The sequence below is a fragment of the Lampetra planeri genome, chromosome 37, assembly GCF_965212315.1.
Source record: "Lampetra planeri chromosome 37, kcLamPlan1.2.h2, whole genome shotgun sequence".
In the NCBI taxonomy this organism is placed as follows: Eukaryota; Metazoa; Chordata; class Hyperoartia; order Petromyzontiformes; family Petromyzontidae; genus Lampetra; species Lampetra planeri.
Window position 1 is genome coordinate 1,378,149 of NC_136143.1, and position 20,201 is coordinate 1,398,349.

General features: G+C 42.0%; 1 protein-coding gene across 1 annotated transcript in view; it reads right to left on the minus strand.

The window, feature by feature from the left end:
- The window catches only part of LOC144730863 (uncharacterized), a 43,952-nt gene continuing 23,751 nt past the window's right edge, over positions 1–20,201 (minus strand). The window contains exon 2 of the mRNA XM_078611655.1: positions 1–20,201. This exon is cut by the window's right edge and continues 18,308 nt beyond it. Within this exon, the coding sequence (XP_078467781.1) occupies positions 625–20,201 (19,577 nt within the window). The 3' untranslated portion in view covers positions 1–624.

Here is a 20,201-nt window from a genome sequence, read left to right on the forward strand (position 1 = left end):
AAAAATAACAAAAAATGTATTGCGTTATCATTTTGTAGTTCTGTAAAAAATAAACCACGCCAACATCTTTCACTGAATGGCCATGAGTTCATTTCCAGTGGCACCGACTGAACGTTGACTGCAAGCAAGATGGCGGCAACGGCCAACGATGACAATGTGTTGATGCTTTGCCCGTCACATTCGCCAGGCATTCCAAAGCAGCCACAATGACCTTCTTCACGTGAATTTCAGTTTTTGGTGTTGCAGAAAAAAATAAGTCCCATCAAAATTTTCACCCAAGACATGACACGTGTGGTATATGGTTGCCACCTGTGCTGTAGAAAAAATGAAGACATATGGGGGGGGGGGGGGGAAATATCTCACAATTCCCGAAGAGGGGATAACTATAGGTAAATGCATCTCTTGAGAGGTGTATTATTTCACACAATTGACAGAAATGGGGACTTTCATTGTCCTGGCAGGACCGACAGATTTCCGAGGACAACTAACCACAAAAAAATGGAAAGAGCTGGGAGAAGACCGTGACAGGTGGCAAGCCTAGACGTGAGACATCCGCCGGAGCCTGGAGCGTGTGCACGCTTCGGTACACTGCTAGCGGCAATCTCGTTCCTGCCACAGCGCCATTCACGGCACGAGGTGTGCCACGGTGTCGAACGCATGGTGGCAGCAGCCACACGCCATGTGCCGCACCATCTCGTCCACCAGCGTGGGGTCGCCCTCTTCGGCGAGGCGCGTCGCCATCAGCACGGCGGCGGCCACCGAGCCCAAAATCGAGGCCAGGGGACCTCTGCTCGAACGGAGGCGTTCCAAGAGAGTGCACGTCTCGACGGACAGCGCTGGCAATGATGCTGCTGCTGATAATGTTTGGGTTGATGTCGCTGGTAGCTGGGTGGTTGATGTTTCTCGTGGTTGGGTTGATGCCGTCCGTGGCTGTGGTGATACTTCGGGTGACGTCGGCGCACACGTTCTGCCCGCGCGCCCTCGCTGCTCGGCGTTCCACAGCTGCCGTATGAACACTGCGATGGAGCCCGTCTGCTCGTCGCTGGGGGTCTGCAGGTGCACGGCATATGCGCTGAGAGTCACGGCAACCCCCAGAGCGGCTCTTCGCAACGTGGCCACGGTGCCCGGTGGCCGACGGCCACTCCCGTCGTCGTGCAGGAGTCCGTGCACCACCATCCTGAGCTCCTCACTCATTGCCTCGACGGGAAGGGATGAACACGAGCACTGAGCCAACGTTTCACCCGTGGTCTTGATACAGAATAAATTGAGAGCCTCTCCGACGGCGGTGCAGACGGCCAACACGGAGACCGCAGCGCCTACCGCCGGGTCCGTTGGGTGCTTCTTCAGGAGCGACGCCGCCTCCGCCGTGGCCGTGAGTGTCCCGAGCGAGGAGTGTTTTATGAGCGTATGGGTGATTGAACTCACGTGCCGCTCCTGTTGGGCATCGGGAGCCAGTACTTTCAGTGCCAGGGCGCAGCTGTCCACCACGTTCTCTATCTCGCTGCTGGCGAATTCAGCTTCGTGCTTGCCAGGCGACTGCTTTATTAGACTGAATAAGTGCTCTTTCACTTGGTGACCAACTTCTTTAATTGAAAGCAGCTGAGAGGAAGGTGAAAATGTCGCTTGTCCGTATTCGTCCGTTGCTTTGCTTTGTTTGGTCACCGGGCAGTCTTGTGTGATTTCTGTGGCTTTTTGTGTTTGCATGTCGTGCTTAGATGTTGTAGTAATTTCCGGCTGCATCATGCATTCGCAAATGATTGAGGATGTTAAATGCCTGCTGTACGTCTGACTTGCCTTGTGTGTTTCACTGCTCTGCGCATCTGCAGTCCCGTCGCTCTTGGGCGCAACATCTTCAGATGTTACTTTGTCAGTGGCAGCGTGTGATGGATGCAGTGGCTGCTCGTTTGTGGTTTGCTGTGCCTTGTCCCTTAATGCCGGGTGACTTGTTTCTTCCGTGCAATTTTCAGCCGCCTCGCACGTGACTTGCCCAGGCTCACTGACGTCTGTGCTCGTCGCATGGTCTGATTTCACGGCTGTCTTGTCACCAAATGGAAGCAGACTCTGGAGGCTTTGTATAAAGGACTGCTTGCGTGTTGTTTTGGGAGTTTCGTCTCGAGGAGCAGTTGTGTCATATGTGTTCACTTTTGTCTCTGTGGGTATCATCTGCTCTGTAGTGGTGCAGCTTTTGTCCAATTCACGTGCGATTTGATTGCCTCTGTCACCGCTGTCTGACAATCCTGCTTCTGACTCATTCACAATTTTCTCTGAAATATTGAATTGGCCCTTAGAGACATTACTTTCTATGAAAAATGTCCTATCTAAGCCAGATGCATGGCTCTCTACAGATGGTCTTTTTATAACTTGTTCAGCATCAGATAATATGATGCTAGTGTCTGATTGGTGAACTGCCTCAGAAGTATTAATGTCATGGGGAAAATCTTCATCTCTGAGTTCTGGTGTGAACTGTGGTGCTTCTGATATTTTAAGATTTTCCGCATCAACCGCGGATAAAATGTTTGTACTTGTTTCTGGACCTTTAACTAAATTTTCTTCAGGTGTGGTTATAATTTGTGTATATGCTTCAAGGTGATGAGGAGGAATCTTATCAGTAAACACTGATTCTGACCGTTTAGAATGCTCAACCGCATCCTTTGATGTAACAGGCATAGGGAATTCTTCCAAAACAGTCAAACAATCGTGGAATTCTTCATCAGATTCTGAATGCGTAGCTTTTGCAGATTCCCCTGTGGTGGCATCTTTTAGAGATATGTCCGATGGTGCATTATCTTGTTTCTCCAGCACATTAGCAGCTGCATCTCTTGGGGCTACAGTTATTGTCACAGCACTATCAGATAAAGATATACTCATGTCATTAAAAGGATTAACACGCTCTGGCCACTGAATAATGAAATTATCGGTTGTACTTCTAGTGCTTCCCCCAACAGTTATACCTTCGTCAGCAATGGGGTCCGTGACCACATTAACTTCTTGATCAGGATGAGAATGGGCACCAGCGTGTAATTCTTCTGTTTGTTTTACTTCTTTTTCCAAATCTCTGGTGTCGCCAGCTTCAACTTGAAGCTGAGAATGTGGACTTTCTTTCGCTCTGTTGGTTGTCTCCAACTCACCAGTGTTTGCTTCCAAATCTTCTTGACGTGTCAACTGCGTCTCCTCGTTAACTGGCGTTCCAATGAAAATGTCTTTCACCTTTTGTATTGTTCGTGTAATAAAAAACGCTTTATTTATATCCACCTCTTGCAGTTGTTCATCCACAAAATCCGAGGGGCACTCTTCGCTTTCAGTAGTTGCATCCTTACAAGTGTCATGGTGATCAGGAGGACTTTCGGCGGTGACAGTAGATTTTAACAATGTGTCGACTCGCACCGATGCAGCAGTCCGAGTTGTCGCTTCAACATTAGTGCCATCGATTTCGAGTTCATTTAATTTTGCAGGCGGAACATCAATCGTGTCTGCAGTAGAAGTTGTTTCCTGGCCCTCTTCAGTTTGTGCATCGAATCCCGTTTCAGCCGCGTGTGCAGCGTTACCTTCAGAGGAATCGGCGGCTAATTTACTTTCAATGCGTGGTGAATCTACATTGACTAAATAACTTTCATCTTTAGTATCCTCTTTAGCTGCTAAAGCAGTTGTGTGTATGGAAGTTTCTTGATGACCAATTCCTGTTTTGGCAGTATGCACAAGAATAATGTCTGGTTTAATGGAAGCCTTTGAACGTTTCAGCAATTCTTTACTTGTAATAATTCCTTCTTCACATGCCGTGGAGGCAATGTCTGCAGACAAGGTCTCAATCTCCCGCTCCTCTTCTGTATGTTCCGTGTTGCTCTCGGGATAATGGAGGTGGATTTTATTGAAGGTTGTATGTGATATTGATGATTGCAATTCTGGTTCATTCTTCATTTCAGCGGATTCTGTTGTCAAGGCTGTGTTTAGTTCAGCGAGAGGAAGTTCATCCGTTGAGGTAGGATGGACAAAGGATGGTATTTCTGTAATTTCCTTGGAATCCTCTCTCCAGAATGTAAAATCATCAGCTTCAGCTTTGCTTTTAGAGTCCTCCAATTCTGCTTCAAGTTCCTTAAATGCATGCACCCATGTATCTACACAGGAGGAATCAGAGACAGCTGCTGTACTTGTATGACTACCCTTGTCACTAGACTCTATGTGTACGTGGGGTTCCATCATTCCAAACTGCTGATGTTGATCCAAATATTGAGTGGATGCTTCGGGGTCTTTTCCACTGGCAACTTCATATCCTTCATCAACGAGACACGCAGCTGAATCTTTTCGAGCTGGTTTTACATACATGATTTCTGTGTCATCGATGTAGACAAATGAAATCTGCGTTTCATCCCCGGTGCAACTCATTAACCGTCTTTTCATCATATCTGCATGGTCTTGTCTAGTTTCATCTTCTACTAGACCTTCAGTTGTTTCATCAGTTCTACTCTCACTTGATGGATCTTCTGTCAATGCGAGTTCATTTCGTTCTCCTTGGTCTGTTATTGACGAAATGTAATGTTTATCATTCGTATATGCTAATTCATCTTTTACATTGATACATTGTCCCTGGCCAAGCAATATGTTTAAGTCAGTGGTTTCAGTAGCGGCAAAAGACACGTGTTGAGTGATATTCCATGACAATCCATATTCTTCTGCATCTGTGGCAGCAGCATCGGCGGTGATCTTACTCTCTGCCGTATCTTTACCACATGTTGATTCTTTCTCATTTTCTGAAATGGAAACAGATGCATCTCCTGTGTCAGCATGTATTTCTGTAGTTAATTGAGAGTTTGAGGTGTCTTCCTGGTCTGACTCAGATTTTCCAGTTAACAAACTTTTAGCTGTCTGTATGATCCTGCCAATGAAAGATGTTTGTGCATCTCCTTGACTCGTGGACTGATCAGGAGGTAACTGTATTGTTGATTTATCGTGTTCCTGAATTTGATATTGCACAGAAGCAGGTGCTGTATTTGCATGAAACGATTCTTCATCGTCATCGTCGTTGCATTCTTTATCAGTGACGATGGAAAGTGTTTCCTGTAATGTATGTTTTTCAGTTCCTTTTCCTGAGTCACATTGTTCTTCTGTTTCACTGAGAAGTTTCGAGGTCTCTTCTTGTGTTAAGGCAACATTGCTTCCACTAATGAGTTCTTCGGCCTTTCCAATGGCTTCCTTATGTTTGAAAGGTGGCTCTTTGATACATTCTTCCTCTCTCGGCTCATTTTTCACTTTGGCAAATAATTCTGAACCGTCTCTGTGTTTTGTCGCTCCATCTGAAAATGTTTCCTCGTGGTAAAATTTAAGCGGAGCAGTGACCAATGTTGATGTGGCAGTCGTTAATGAAGGCTCTTTGACTTCTCCTACAGGGTCAACAACCCGATGATCATCTTTGCAAGTGGTAACTTCTTCCCAGTAATGCATTACAGTTTCTGTAACGGGAGAAGTGTCATGAGGGGTCTCTTTTGACCTCAAAGCAAAAGCCTTAGTCTCCTCTGTAGATGCCGTGGTTACAACGAATGACCCTTCTGTTGTGGTTGCTCCAGTTTCCGTCAGTGAGTTTTCAGTGCCCTGCTTCTGGGTGTGTGTGGAGGACGCTTCTGTTGATTCGTGTGTGACACCTTCCGTGGCAGAGGAAAGATGTGCTCGACAATCCTTCCCACTCGCACTTTGATGCACTTCATTGGTCACCTCCACATTTTTAACCGAGACACTTTTTCGAGCAGGCCTTATGTAAATAATGTCCACGTCTTCTTTGTTTACGAATGTTATTTTAACTTCACTCCCTGTTGGACTCAATGTGTTTTTCAAATACGTCATGCATTCCTCAGTGGATGAAGAAGATTTGCTCTGGTTTCTATCAGCTTCAGGCTTTCCTCCTTCAAATGTTGACCCATCGATTGTCTTTTGAGGTTGGTCATGTGCAAGGAATACATTGTCTTCTAGCACATTTGGCTGATCGTGTTTGTGCTGCTCAGACATTGTGCTAAATGTTTGTTGATTTTCAATAGGTGTCTCTATTTGTTGAAGGATTGAGACGTCATACAACGTGGAATTCTGCGAATCACGAGATGTTTCTTCCTCAGAGGTCAATGCATCTGCAGATGACTTACAAATTGTAGAGATGAATGTAACAATGTAAACTTCCTCCTCAATGCACGTGTTGTCAACGTAAACCCTTGTTACCGTCGTGGAACTTTCTTCAGGATTATCACGTGGGATGTGTGTGGGTAATTCTTGTTCTTTTGTAGGCGTTTCTGTGGCTCGTGGTGCACTTGCGACGTCAAGTGCAGAAGAGGTGCTGATGTTGGTGATGGCCTTTGTAGTTGTGGGCAGAGCATCATGCATCTTGGTAGATGTTGGTTCTGACTGATGTAATTTAACTTTAAATTCTTCTTCCAGTTTTTCCTCCTCGTCTTTATTCAGTGTAGAAACTGCATCATTTTCTTCTTGGTCATCCATTTCTTTCATTTCTTTATGATGAACCTCCATTGTAAACGCTCTATTCTGAGGGGCATATTCTTTCATGCTGTGAGCATCACTGAGAATCTTAACTGACTGCGCAACGTGAGCTTCACCTTTCAGAACTGGGACACTGCCTGAAGAAGTTGTGGCTTCGGGGAATTCTTCGTTATTTATTTCGACTTCTTGAGATGTAAAAATTGGCGCAGTGTTGATTTCTGAAGTAGGTTTCTCGTTTTCGACTGCTCCTTCCACTTTATCTGCTTGGAAATTTGAAACGGTTGCATCAATAGCTTCAGCACTTTCTTTGCTTAAAATAACTTCACGATGTATAGTTTCTTGATCACTTTCTGCAGTGACATCAAATGCAGTATCAAATGTGTCAGTCACATCGTCCCCGTCTTCAATTTCTTTTTGGGAGACTGACTCATATTCCTCTCGATTAGTTGGTCCAGCAAACATGTCTTTGGCTCTTTCTATGGCAATGTCAATTAGAGATTTGCTCCTCTCTTTACGGTGTGGTTCTTCGTAGACTCTTTCTTTTGTATCCATCCTATTTTTTCTAGTTTCTGCAGAGACAACCGATTCACAAGACACGTTTACTAGTTTGGTTGTTTCGTCTACATACATGTCATAGAGATTGGCATCCATTTCGTCAGTGGCCGAGGGTGAGATAGATGATCTATCTTCAGCCGCATTTAGTTCAAGTGGTGAAATGAGAGCTTCAGTTTCCTCTTTGGCGGTGGCGGTATCGTGCACAGTCTCTTCAAGCCTTGCAACTGGACCAATTTCATCTACCAGTTCAGATGTTAAACACGGGGCTTCACTTATTTTTGTGGCATCAGTATCACTGGCAGTTGCCAAGGAAGACCCTATTGTAACCACGCGTTTGTCTAAAGAGATTGTAGTCAAAGTAACTTTCTCTGCATTGCTTGACTTTTTAGTATCAGCATTTACAATACCGAATTCTACCTCTGGAATATTCCAGGAAGTATGCGTAATTTCTGAGCGTTCGTCATCATTTGTTTCTTTGACTGTAGAAGTGTCGCTTGTTATAACGGTACTTTCTGGATGAGTGGTGGTGCTATCTGCATTTATATTCGCAGTGGTTACATGACTGGCATTAATAATTTCGTCATCTGAAATCGCATGCACAAGTTGAATAGTTGTTGCCTGTACTTCCAAAGGATCATGAGATGTGCCATTAGGTGTATCAACCTTTTTATCTTCAGATGTAATTTGTTTTTGGGAGGTTGTCTCTGTTACGCCACTCTCAGATGGCCCAGTAATTATGCCTTTAGCTTTTTCGATGACAATATCAATAATGGATGTTTTCCTCTCTCTATGAGATGGTTGATCATGCAATACTTCTGTTGTGTCTGAATGAGTATTCCTATTTTCCGCAGAAGAAAGCAGTGTTCTTGATGTTTCTATTTGCCTGCTTGATTCGTCCGTGCATGCTATGTCAAGATCAGCATGGATTTCTCCGGAGGAAACCGGTAAGATAGATGCCGCTGCTACATTTACATAATCTGTAATAAGCTCATCATCAACTGCAATTCCTTGTCCTTCAGATTTAAATTTTGAAACAACCACATCTGTTATTACTTTTTCACTTTCTGCAGATGAACCAGATGTAGTTTCAGATGTATCAGTCTCATAATCTTGGACTTCAGTTTCTTCTGGGAAACCTAAGTCCTCTTCCTCACTGTCAGACTTGTCAGTAAACATACCTTTTGCTTTTTCTATGATAATATCAACAATTGATGTTTTCCTCTTTTCATTCAGTTTTTCATCTACAAATTCGGCTGCATCTGCCTCTATTTTCTCAGCCTCAACAGACGCAACTAATTCTAATGTGGTCTTCTCAACTTCGGTTGCTATGTCTTTGCAAGTTTTATCGAGATCAGAATCACTTTTGTCAGTGGAAGGCGGTAAAAGAGATGCGACTGCTTCAGCCTCGCTCACTTCGGGTGGGCATTTGAGAGTCTCACTTTCTGGTTGGGTTACTCCTGCACTGCGCACTTCCAGATCAGACGTACTAGACCTGGAGTCACTTGTTTTTGTTGTGTCAGGGTCACTGATGGTATTTCGAGATGTTACTGTGAAAAACTCTTCTTTTTCAACACTAGATTCAACTGAAGAGATTGCAGTGAAGGGAACTGATTTGTCAGCGCTCCACTTTTTAACATCGGATTTTATAATGCCAAATTCTACCTCTGGAACAGTCCAAGCAAAATGTGCGATATTAGTGTGTTCTTCATCATTTAATTCTTTAACTGCAGAAGTCTCGCTTGGTACAGGGGTACTTTCTGGACAAGTAGTGGTGCTGACCGCTTTAACATTTGAACACATTACACCACTGGCATGATCGAGTTCCTCATCTGCAGTAACATTCACATGTTGCGTAGTTTTCACATGCAGCTCTAAAGTATGATCAGACGTGGTACCAAGTGTATCAACCTTTTTATCCTTGGCTTCAATTTCTTCTTGGGAGACTGATTCAATTACCTCACTTTCAGATGGTCCATGAATTATGTCCTTAGCTTTTTCTATAATAATATCAATTATAGATTTTTTCCTCTCTCTATGATGTGGTGCATCATCCAATCCTTCTGTTGTATCTGAATTAGTATTCTTCTTTTCCACAGAAAAAAATACTTCATTCGAATATATTTTGTGCATGCTCGATTCGTCTGTGCACATCTTGTCAAGATCAGCCTGCATTTCATCACTGGCAGATGGTGATGTAGATGTGACTTCTTCAGAATGTACAATTGGCTGAGGGGCATTGTCTGGATGAGCGGTACGCGTAATATCAACTGACATTTCTTGCCCATGAGATATTAATTCTGAAACGACCTCACCATTGGTAACAATTTTCTCTTCAACATTACCATGAACATCACGTGCAGTTTCTTTGATGCTCTCTGCAGACATACCAGATGTGGTTTCAGATGTATCAGTCTCGTAATTTTGGACTTCAGCTTCTGGGAAAACTGCGTCATCTTCCTCACTGTCAGACTTGTCAGTTAAAATGCCTTGAGCTTTTTCTATCATTATATCAATAACAGATTTTGTCCTCTCCTTTTGAAGTTGTTCCTCCACGAATGGTGTACTATCTGCCTCTCTTTTTTCACTCTCCACAGAAGCAACTGATTCTAACGAGGTCTTTTCAAGTTTGTGTGCTCTATCTTTGGAAGTTTTCTCAACAGCAGAATACATATCATCAGTGGAAGGTGGTAAAAGAGATGTGACTGCTTCAACCTCGTTTATTTCAGGGGGAGATTTTAGAGTATCACTTTCTGTTTGGGTTAATCTGTCATCGCACACTTCCAGAGCAGACGTTACGTGCTGGGGTTCACTTGTTTTTGTTGTGTCAGTGTCAATGACAGTCTTTTCAGATGTTGCAATGGAAGGAACTTCTTTTGTTTCAGTCGGTTTATCTGAAGAGGTTATACTCAGGGTAAAGGAATCTCCAGTGAGTGACTTTTTACTGTCTGGCATAATCAAAGCACCCTGCTCAATGTCAGAGGATTCTTCATCATTCATTTTTTCATCTGCAGAAAGTACATTCAGTTCAAGTGTGACTTTTTTAACATTAGACGGTTGAATGCCTGCGGATTTTTCAAGAGGTTTAATTATATTATTACGTACGGATAAAGCAACCGCTTCAGGTTCTTGAGTGTTTTCCTTGCTTTTACCAATCTCTTCCACTCTTTGTATGTCTTGAACACTTTCTGCAATGATCATAGTTGTCTCAGCTTTGTCACCTTGTGCATCCTTTGTTTCTTCACTTAATGGACGATTTTCACTCGCAGTATCGGATGGTGCAATTACAGCGTCACTTTCCTTTTGTTGATCTTTTTCAGTTATTGCTTTTATCATCTCAATGTCACTGGATAGTGTGATGACATCAGTCGATTTGGTTACAGCTGTGTCTTTGATTTTTACTGTTTGGTCACCAGTTTCTTCCAGACTTGTTATAACCACTTCAGCTTCTAAACTCGTGCTCAATTTTGCTTCGTTGACCTCTTCTTCTGATACCACTGTAAGGTCGTTAATCGTCGTCAATATGTCTTGTTTGTCTCCAGATGATGAAGGTTGAACATCGAATTCTTTTGTCAAATCATCAATATCCTTTGAAGAATCTGCAGCCAATTTACTTTCTTCAGAATGTGACGTGTCTGACGCATCTGTTGCTAACATTCCCGTATTCGACAACTTGATGCTGATTTCTACATCATGACTCACTTCAGGAATGCTTGTGATCGGCAAAGCTTCTGTGGAATTGGTTTTCAAACATTCTGGAGTCTCTGTTGGTTCACAAATGTTTTCTTGATTTTGAGCAGTTTTGACACTTGCTGAAATTTCAGATTCAGTTACAATAATTGTCTCGGTTGTGAATAGGGCATCAGTGACTTGTTTTTCTACTGTGGTTTCTATATCTTTAACATGTGCTGTAGGTTCCTTATCATCTACTTTAGTGGCTTTGAATGAGTCGACCTCATTTGATTGAGAATCAGTATCTGCTGGGATTGATCTGTCAATCTCTACATTTTCAGACTTTGAGCTGAAAAATTCTTTCGTTTTCTCTTTAATTCTCTGAAAGAGTGGTTTTCCCACATCTTGACTGGTTGCTTCATCAAATGTATCACCTGGTGGTGCACCCTTCGGTTTGTCTTCCTTGTGTTCATTTAAATCTATTGGTTGGTCAATTTTAATTGGAACATCTGTGCATAATTCATCATGACCAGATTGAAGTTCCACAGGGACAGGTGGAGAAATCGAGGTCACCACTTCAGTCACATTCATTTCTAGTGTGGATTGGTCAAGCGGTACTTCTTGTGTAGTTTCTTTACTCTGGAATTCCTCTGTACATACTGTTGGTAGAGGTGCACTTTCTTTCCCAGTGGCGGTTTCATTATCAATAGTTTCTTCAGGGGTTGCAGCAGAAGGCTCTATTACAATAGCAGTTTTGTCTTGTGAAGTTGTGGTCACAGAATCTGATAGAACGCTTGGGTACTTTTCAGTCTCTAACTCTACACGACCAGTTTCTCCCTTTGGGATGACCCTTTCTGGTTGCTTGGCTTCAGAAACAACTTCATTATCGATATCCTGTTGTGCAAGAGCTTTAGTTTGTACTGTTGTGACTTCTGGAGTAGTTGAAGGTTGGATGTATGTTGAGATTTCTAGCTCTTCAGCTGTGTCTTTCATTACTGTTAATCCAGCTTCAGTGGGCTCTTTAATTGTTTCCTTGCTTTCTCCAATCTCCTCCACTCGTTGCATGTCTTGAGCACTTGCTGCAATGATCTTAGTTGTCTCAGCTTTGTCACCTTGTGCATCCTTTGTTTCGTCACTTAATGGACGCTTTTCACTCGCGGTGTCGGATGGTGCAATAACATCGTCACTTTCCTTTTGTTGATCTTTTTCAGTTATTGCTTTTATCATCTCAATGTCACTGGATAGTGTGATGACATCAGTCGATTTGGTAACAGCTGTGTCTTTGATTTTTACTGTTTGGTCACCAGTTTCTTCCAGACTTGTTATAACCACTTCAGCTTCTAAACTCGTGCTCAATTTTGCTTCGTTGACCTCTTCTTCTGATACCACTGTAAGGTCGTTAATCGTCGTCAATATGTCTTGTTTGTCTCCAGATGATGAAGGTTGAACATCGAATTCTTTTGTCAAATCATCAATATCCTTTGAAGAATCTGCAGCCAATTTATTGTCTTCAGAATGTGACGTGTCTGACGCATATGTTGCTAACATTCCCGTATTCGACAACTTGATGCTGATTTCTACATCATGACTCACTTCAGGAATGCTTGTGATCGGCAAAGCTTCTGTGGAATTGGTTTTCAAACATTCTGGAGTCTCTGTTGGTTCACAAATGTTTTCTTGATTTTGAGCAGTTTTGACACTTGCTGAAATTTCAGATTCAGTTACAATAATTGTCTCGGTTGTGAAAAGGGCATCAGTGACTTGTTTTTCTACTGTGGTTTCTATATCTTTTACATGTTCTGTAGTTTCCTTATCATCTACTTTAGTGGCTTTGAATGAGTCGACCTCATTTGATTGAGAATCAGTATCTGCTGGGATTGATCTGTCAGTCTCTACATTTTCAGACTTTGAGCTGAAAAATTCTTTCGTTTTCTCTTTAATTCTCTGAAAGAGTGGTTTTCCCACATCTTGACTGGTTGCTTCATCAAATGTATCACCTGGTGGTTCACCCTTCGGTTGGTCTTGCTTGTGTTCATTTAAATCTATTGGTTGGTCAATTTGAATTGGAACATCTGTGCATAATTCATCATGACCAAACTGAAGTTCCACAGGGACAGGTGGAGAAATCGAGGTCACCACTTCAGTCACATTCATTTCTAGTGTGGATTGGTCAAGCGGTACTTCTTGTGTAGTTTCTTTACTCTGGAATTCCTCTGTACATACTGTTGGTAGAGGTGCACTTTCTTTCCCAGTGGCGGTTTCATTATCAATAGTTTCTTCAGGGGTTGCAGCAGAAGGCTCTATTACAATAGCAGTTTTGTCTTGTGAAGTTGTGGTCACAGAATCTGATAGAACGCTTGGGTACTTTTCAGTCTCTAACTCTACACGACCAGTTTCTCCCTTTGGGATGACCCTTTCTGGTTGCTTGGCTTCAGAAACAACTTCATTATCGATCTCCTGTTGTGCAAGAGCTTCAGTTTGTACTGTTGTGACTTCTGGAGTAGTTGAAGGTTGGATGTATGTTGAGATTTCTAGCTCTTCAGCTGTGTCTTTCATTACTGTTAATCCAGCTTCAGTGGGCTCTTGAATTGTTTCCTTGCTTTCTCCAATCTCCTCCACTCGTTGCATGTCTTGAGCACTTGCTCCAATGATCTTAGTTGTCTCAGCTTTGTCACCTTGTGCATCCTTTGTTTCGTCACTTAATGGACGCTTTTCACTCGCGGTGTCGGATGGTGCAATAACATCGTCACTTTCCTTTTGTTGATCTTTTTCAGTTATTGCTTTTATCATCTCAATGTCACTGGATAGTGTGATGACATCAGTCGATTTGGTAACAGCTGTGTCTTTGATTTTTACTGTTTGGTCACCAGTTTCTTCCAGACTTGTTATAACCACTTCAGCTTCTAAACTCGTGCTCAATTTTGCTTCGTTGACCTCTTCTTCTGATACCACTGTAAGGTCGTTAATCGTCGTCAATATGTCTTGTTTGTCTCCAGATGATGAAGGTTGAACATCGAATTCTTTTGTCAAATCATCAATATCCTTTGAAGAATCTGCAGCCAATTTATTGTCTTCAGAATGTGACGTGTCTGACGCATATGTTGCTAACATTCCCGTATTCGACAACTTGATGCTGATTTCTACATCATGACTCACTTCAGGAATGCTTGTGATCGGCAAAGCTTCTGTGGAATTGGTTTTCAAACATTCTGGAGTCTCTGTTGGTTCACAAATGTTTTCTTGATTTTGAGCAGTTTTGACACTTGCTGAAATTTCAGATTCAGTTACAATAATTGTCTCGGTTGTGAAAAGGGCATCAGTGACTTGTTTTTCTACTGTGGTTTCTATATCTTTTACATGTGCTGTAGGTTCCTTATCATCTACTTTAGTGGCTTTGAATGAGTCGACCTCATTTGATTGAGAATCAGTATCTGCTGGAATTGATCTGTCAATCTCTACATTTTCAGACTTTGAGCTGAAAAATTCTTTCGTTTTCTCTTTAATTCTCTGAAAGAGTGGTTTTCCCACATCTTGACTGGTTGCTTCATCAAATGTATCACCTGGTGGTTCACCCTTCGGTTGGTCTTGCTTGTGTTCATTTAAATCTATTGGTTGGTCAATTTGAATTGGAACATCTGTGCATAATTCATCATGACCAAACTGAAGTTCCACAGGGACAGGTGGAGAAATCGAGGTCACCACTTCAGTCACATTCATTTCTAGTGTGGATTGGTCAAGCGGTACTTCTTGTGTAGTTTCTTTACTCTGGAATTCCTCTGTACATACTGTTGGTAGAGGTGCACTTTCTTTCCCAGTGGCGGTTTCATTATCAATAGTTTCTTCAGGGGTTGCAGTAGAAGGCTCTATTACAATAGCAGTTTTGTCTTGTGAAGTTGTGGTCACAGAATCTGATAGAACGCTTGGGTACTTTTCAGTCTCTAACTCTACACGACCAGTTTCTCCCTTTGGGATGACCCTTTCTGGTTGCTTGGCTTCAGAAACAACTTCATTATCGATCTCCTGTTGTGCAAGAGCTTCAGTTTGTACTGTTGTGACTTCTGGAGTAGTTGAAGGTTGGATGTATGTTGAGATTTCTAGCTCTTCAGCTGTGTCTTTCATTACTGTTAATCCAGCTTCAGTGGGCTCTTGAATTGTTTCCTTGCTTTCTCCAATCTCCTCCACTCGTTGCATGTCTTGAGCACTTGCTCCAATGATCTTAGTTGTCTCAGCTTTGTCACCTTGTGCATCCTTTGTTTCGTCACTTAATGGACGCTTTTCACTCGCGGTGTCGGATGGTGCAATAACATCGTCACTTTCCTTTTGTTGATCTTTTTCAGTTATTGCTTTTATCATCTCAATGTCACTGGATAGTGTGATGACATCAGTCGATTTGGTAACAGCTGTGTCTTTGATTTTTACTGTTTGGTCACCAGTTTCTTCCAGACTTGTTATAACCACTTCAGCTTCTAAACTCGTGCTCAATTTTGCTTCGTTGACCTCTTCTTCTGATACCACTGTAAGGTCGTTAATCGTCGTCAATATGTCTTGTTTGTCTCCAGATGATGAAGGTTGAACATCGAATTCTTTTGTCAAATCATCAATATCCTTTGAAGAATCTGCAGCCAATTTATTGTCTTCAGAATGTGACGTGTCTGACGCATATGTTGCTAACATTCCCGTATTCGACAACTTGATGCTGATTTCTACATCATGACTCACTTCAGGAATGCTTGTGATCGGCAAAGCTTCTGTGGAATTGGTTTTCAAACATTCTGGAGTCTCTGTTGGTTCACAAATGTTTTCTTGATTTTGAGCAGTTTTGACACTTGCTGAAATTTCAGATTCAGTTACAATAATTGTCTCGGTTGTGAAAAGGGCATCAGTGACTTGTTTTTCTACTGTGGTTTCTATATCTTTTACATGTGCTGTAGGTTCCTTATCATCTACTTTAGTGGCTTTGAATGAGTCGACCTCATTTGATTGAGAATCAGTATCTGCTGGGATTGATCTGTCAATCTCTACATTTTCAGACTTTGAGCTGAAAAATTCTTTCGTTTTCTCTTTAATTCTCTGAAAGAGTGGTTTTCCCACATCTTGACTGGTTGCTTCATCAAATGTATCACCTGGTGGTTCACCCTTCGGTTGGTCTTGCTTGTGTTCATTTAAATCTATTGGTTGGTCAATTTGAATTGGAACATCTGTGCATAATTCATCATGACCAAACTGAAGTTCCACAGGGACAGGTGGAGAAATCGAGGTCACCACTTCAGTCACATTCATTTCTAGTGTGGATTGGTCAAGCGGTACTTCTTGTGTAGTTTCTTTACTCTGGAATTCCTCTGTACATACTGTTGGTAGAGGTGCACTTTCTTTCCCAGTGGCGGTTTCATTATCAATAGTTTCTTCAGGGGTTGCAGTAGAAGGCTCTATTACAATAGCAGTTTTGTCTTGTGAAGTTGTGGTCACAGAATCTGATAGAACGCTTGGGTACTTTTCAGTCTCTAACTCTACACGACCAGTTTCTCCCTTTGGGATGACCCTTTCTGGTTGCTTGGCTTCAGAAACAACTTCATTATCGATATCCTGTTGTGCAAGAGCTTCAGTTTGTACTGTTGTGACTTCTGGAGTAGTTGAAGGTTGGATGTATGTTGAGATTTCTAGCTCTTCAGCTGTGTCTTTCATTACTGTTAATCCAGCTTCAGTGGGCTCTTTAATTGTTTCCTTGCTTTCTCCAATCTCCTCCACTCGTTGCATGTCTTGAGCACTTGCTGCAATGATCTTAGTTGTCTCAGCTTTGTCACCTTGTGCATCCTTTGTTTCGTCACTTAATGGACGCTTTTCACTCGCGGTGTCGGATGGTGCAATAACATCGTCACTTTCCTTTTGTTGATCTTTTTCAGTTATTGCTTTTATCATCTCAATGTCACTGGATAGTGTGATGACATCAGTCGATTTGGTTACAGCTGTGTCTTTGATTTTTACTGTTTGGTCACCAGTTTCTTCCAGACTTGTTATAACCACTTCAGCTTCTAAACTCGTGCTCAATTTTGCTTCGTTGACCTCTTCTTCTGATACCACTGTAAGGTCGTTAATCGTCGTCAATATGTCTTGTTTGTCTCCAGATGATGAAGGTTGAACATCGAATTCTTTTGTCAAATCATCAATATCCTTTGAAGAATCTGCAGCCAATTTATTGTCTTCAGAATGTGACGTGTCTGAAGCATCTGTTGCTAACATTCCCGTATTCGACAACTTGATGCTGATTTCTACATCATGACTGACTTCAGGAATGCTTGTGATCGGCAAAGCTTCTGTGGAATTGGTTTTCAAACATTCTGGAGTCTCTGTTGGTTCACAAATGTTTTCTTGATTTTGAGCAGTTTTGACACTTGCTGAAATTTCAGATTCAGTTACAATAATTGTCTCGGTTGTGAATAGGGCATCAGTGACTTGTTTTTCTACTGTGGTTTCTATATCTTTAACATGTGCTGTAGGTTCCTTATCATCTACTTTAGTGGCTTTGAATGAGTCGACCTCATTTGATTGAGAATCAGTATCTGCTGGGATTGATCTGTCAGTCTCTACATTTTCAGACTTTGAGCTGAAAAATTCTTTCGTTTTCTCTTTAATTCTCTGAAAGAGTGGTTTTCCCACATCTTGACTGGTTGCTTCATCAAATGTATCACCTGGTGGTTCACCCTTCGGTTGGTCTTGCTTGTGTTCATTTAAATCTATTGGTTGGTCAATTTGAATTGGAACATCTGTGCATAATTCATCATGACCAAACTGAAGTTCCACAGGGACAGGTGGAGAAATCGAGGTCACCACTTCAGTCACATTCATTTCTAGTGTGGATTGGTCAAGCGGTACTTCTTGTGTAGTTTCTTTACTCTGGAATTCCTCTGTACATACTGTTGGTAGAGGTGCACTTTCTTTCCCAGTGGCGGTTTCATTATCAATAGTTTCTTCAGGGGTTGCAGCAGAAGGCTCTATTACAATAGCAGTTTTGTCTTGTGAAGTTGTGGTCACAGAATCTGATAGAACGCTTGGGTACTTTTCAGTCTCTAACTCTACACGACCAGTTTCTCCCTTTGGGATGACCCTTTCTGGTTGCTTGGCTTCAGAAACAACTTCATTATCGATATCCTGTTGTGCAAGAGCTTCAGTTTGTACTGTTGTGACTTCTGGAGTAGTTGAAGGTTGGATGTATGTTGAGATTTCTAGCTCTTCAGCTGTGTCTTTCATTACTGTTAATCCAGCTTCAGTGGGCTCTTTAATTGTTTCCTTGCTTTCTCCAATCTCCTCCACTCGTTGCATGTCTTGAGCACTTGCTGCAATGATCTTAGTTGTCTCAGCTTTGTCACCTTGTGCATCCTTTGTTTCGTCACTTAATGGACGCTTTTCACTCGCGGTGTCGGATGGTGCAATAACATCGTCACTTTCCTTTTGTTGATCTTTTTCAGTTATTGCTTTTATCATCTCAATGTCACTGGATAGTGTGATGACATCAGTCGATTTGGTTACAGCTGTGTCTTTGATTTTTACTGTTTGGTCACCAGTTTCTTCCAGACTTGTTATAACCACTTCAGCTTCTAAACTCGTGCTCGATTTTGCTTCGTTGACCTCTTCTTCTGATACCACTGTAAGGTCGTTAATCGTTGTCAATATGTCTTGTTTGTCTCCAGATGATGAAGGTTGAACATCGAATTCTTTTGTCAAATCATCAATATCCTTTGAAGAATCTGCAGCCAATTTATTGTCTTCAGAATGTGACGTGTCTGAAGCATCTGTTGCTAACATTCCCGTATTCGACAACTTGATGCTGATTTCTACATCATGACTGACTTCAGGAATGCTTGTGATCGGCAAAGCTTCTGTGGAATTGGTTTTCAAACATTCTGGAGTCTCTGTTGGTTCACAAATGTTTTCTTGATTTTGAGCAGTTTTGACACTTGCTGAAATTTCAGATTCAGTTACAATAATTGTCTCGGTTGTGAATAGGGCATCAGTGACTTGTTTTTCTACTGTGGTTTCTATATCTTTAACATGTGCTGTAGGTTCCTTATCATCTACTTTAGTGGCTTTGAATGAGTCGACCTCATTTGATTGAGAATCAGTATCTGCTGGGATTGATCTGTCAGTCTCTACATTTTCAGACTTTGAGCTGAAAAATTCTTTCGTTTTCTCTTTAATTCTCTGAAAGAGTGGTTTTCCCACATCTTGACTGGTTGCTTCATCAAATGTATCACCTGGTGGTTCACCTATCGGTTGGTCTTGCTTGTGTTCATTTAAATCTATTGGTTGGTCAATTTGAATTGGAACATCTGTGCATAATTCATCATGACCAAACTGAAGTTCCACAGGGACAGGTGGAGAAATCGAGGTCACCACTTCAGTCACATTCATTTCTAGTGTGGATTGGTCAAGCGGTACTTCTTGTGTAGTTTCTTTACTCTGGAATTCCTCTGTACATACTGTTGGTAGAGGTGCACTTTCTTTCCCAGTGGCGGTTTCATTATCAATAGTTTCTTCAGGGGTTGCAGCAGAAGGCTCTATTACAATAGCAGTTTTGTCTTGTGAAGTTGTGGTCACAGAATCTGATAGGACGCTTGGGTACTTTTCAGTCTCTAACTCTACACGACCAGTTTCTCCCTTTGGGATGACCCTTTCTGGTTGCTTGGCTTCAGAAACAACTTCATTATCGATATCCTGTTGTGCAAGAGCTTCAGTTTGTACTGTTGTGACTTCTGGAGTAGTTGAAGGTTGGATGTATGTTGAGATTTCTAGCTCTTCAGCTGTGTCTTTCATTACTGTTAATCCAGCTTCAGTGGGCTCTTTAATTGTTTCCTTGCTTTCTCCAATCTCCTCCACTCGTTGCATGTCTTGAGCACTTGCTGCAATGATCTTAGTTGTCTCAGCTTTGTCACCTTGTGCATCCTTTGTTTCGTCACTTAATGGACGCTTTTCACTCGCGGTGTCGGATGGTGCAATTACAACGTCACTTTCCTTTTGTTGATCTTTTTCAGTTATTGCTTCTATCATCTCAATGTCACTTGATAGTGTGATGATATCAGTCGATTTGGTAACAGCTTTGTCTTTGATTTTTACCGTTTTGTCACCAGTTTCTTCAAGGCTTGTTAAAACCACTTCAGCTTCTAAACTCGTGCTCGATTGAGCTTCTTTGATCTCTTCTTCTGATACCACTGTAAGGTCGTTAATCGTCGTCAATATGTCTTGTTTGTCTCCAGATGATGAAGGTTGAACATCGAATTCTTTTGTCAAATCATCAATATCCTTTGAAGAATCTGCAGCCAATTTATTGTCTTCAGAATGTGACGTGTCTGAAGCATATGTTGCTAACATTCCCGTATTCGACAACTTGATGCTGATTTCTACATCATGACTGACTTCAGGAATGCTTGTGATCGGCAAAGCTTCTGTGGAACTAGTTTTCAAACATTCTGGAGTCTCTGTTGGTTCACAAATGTTTTCTTGATTTTGAG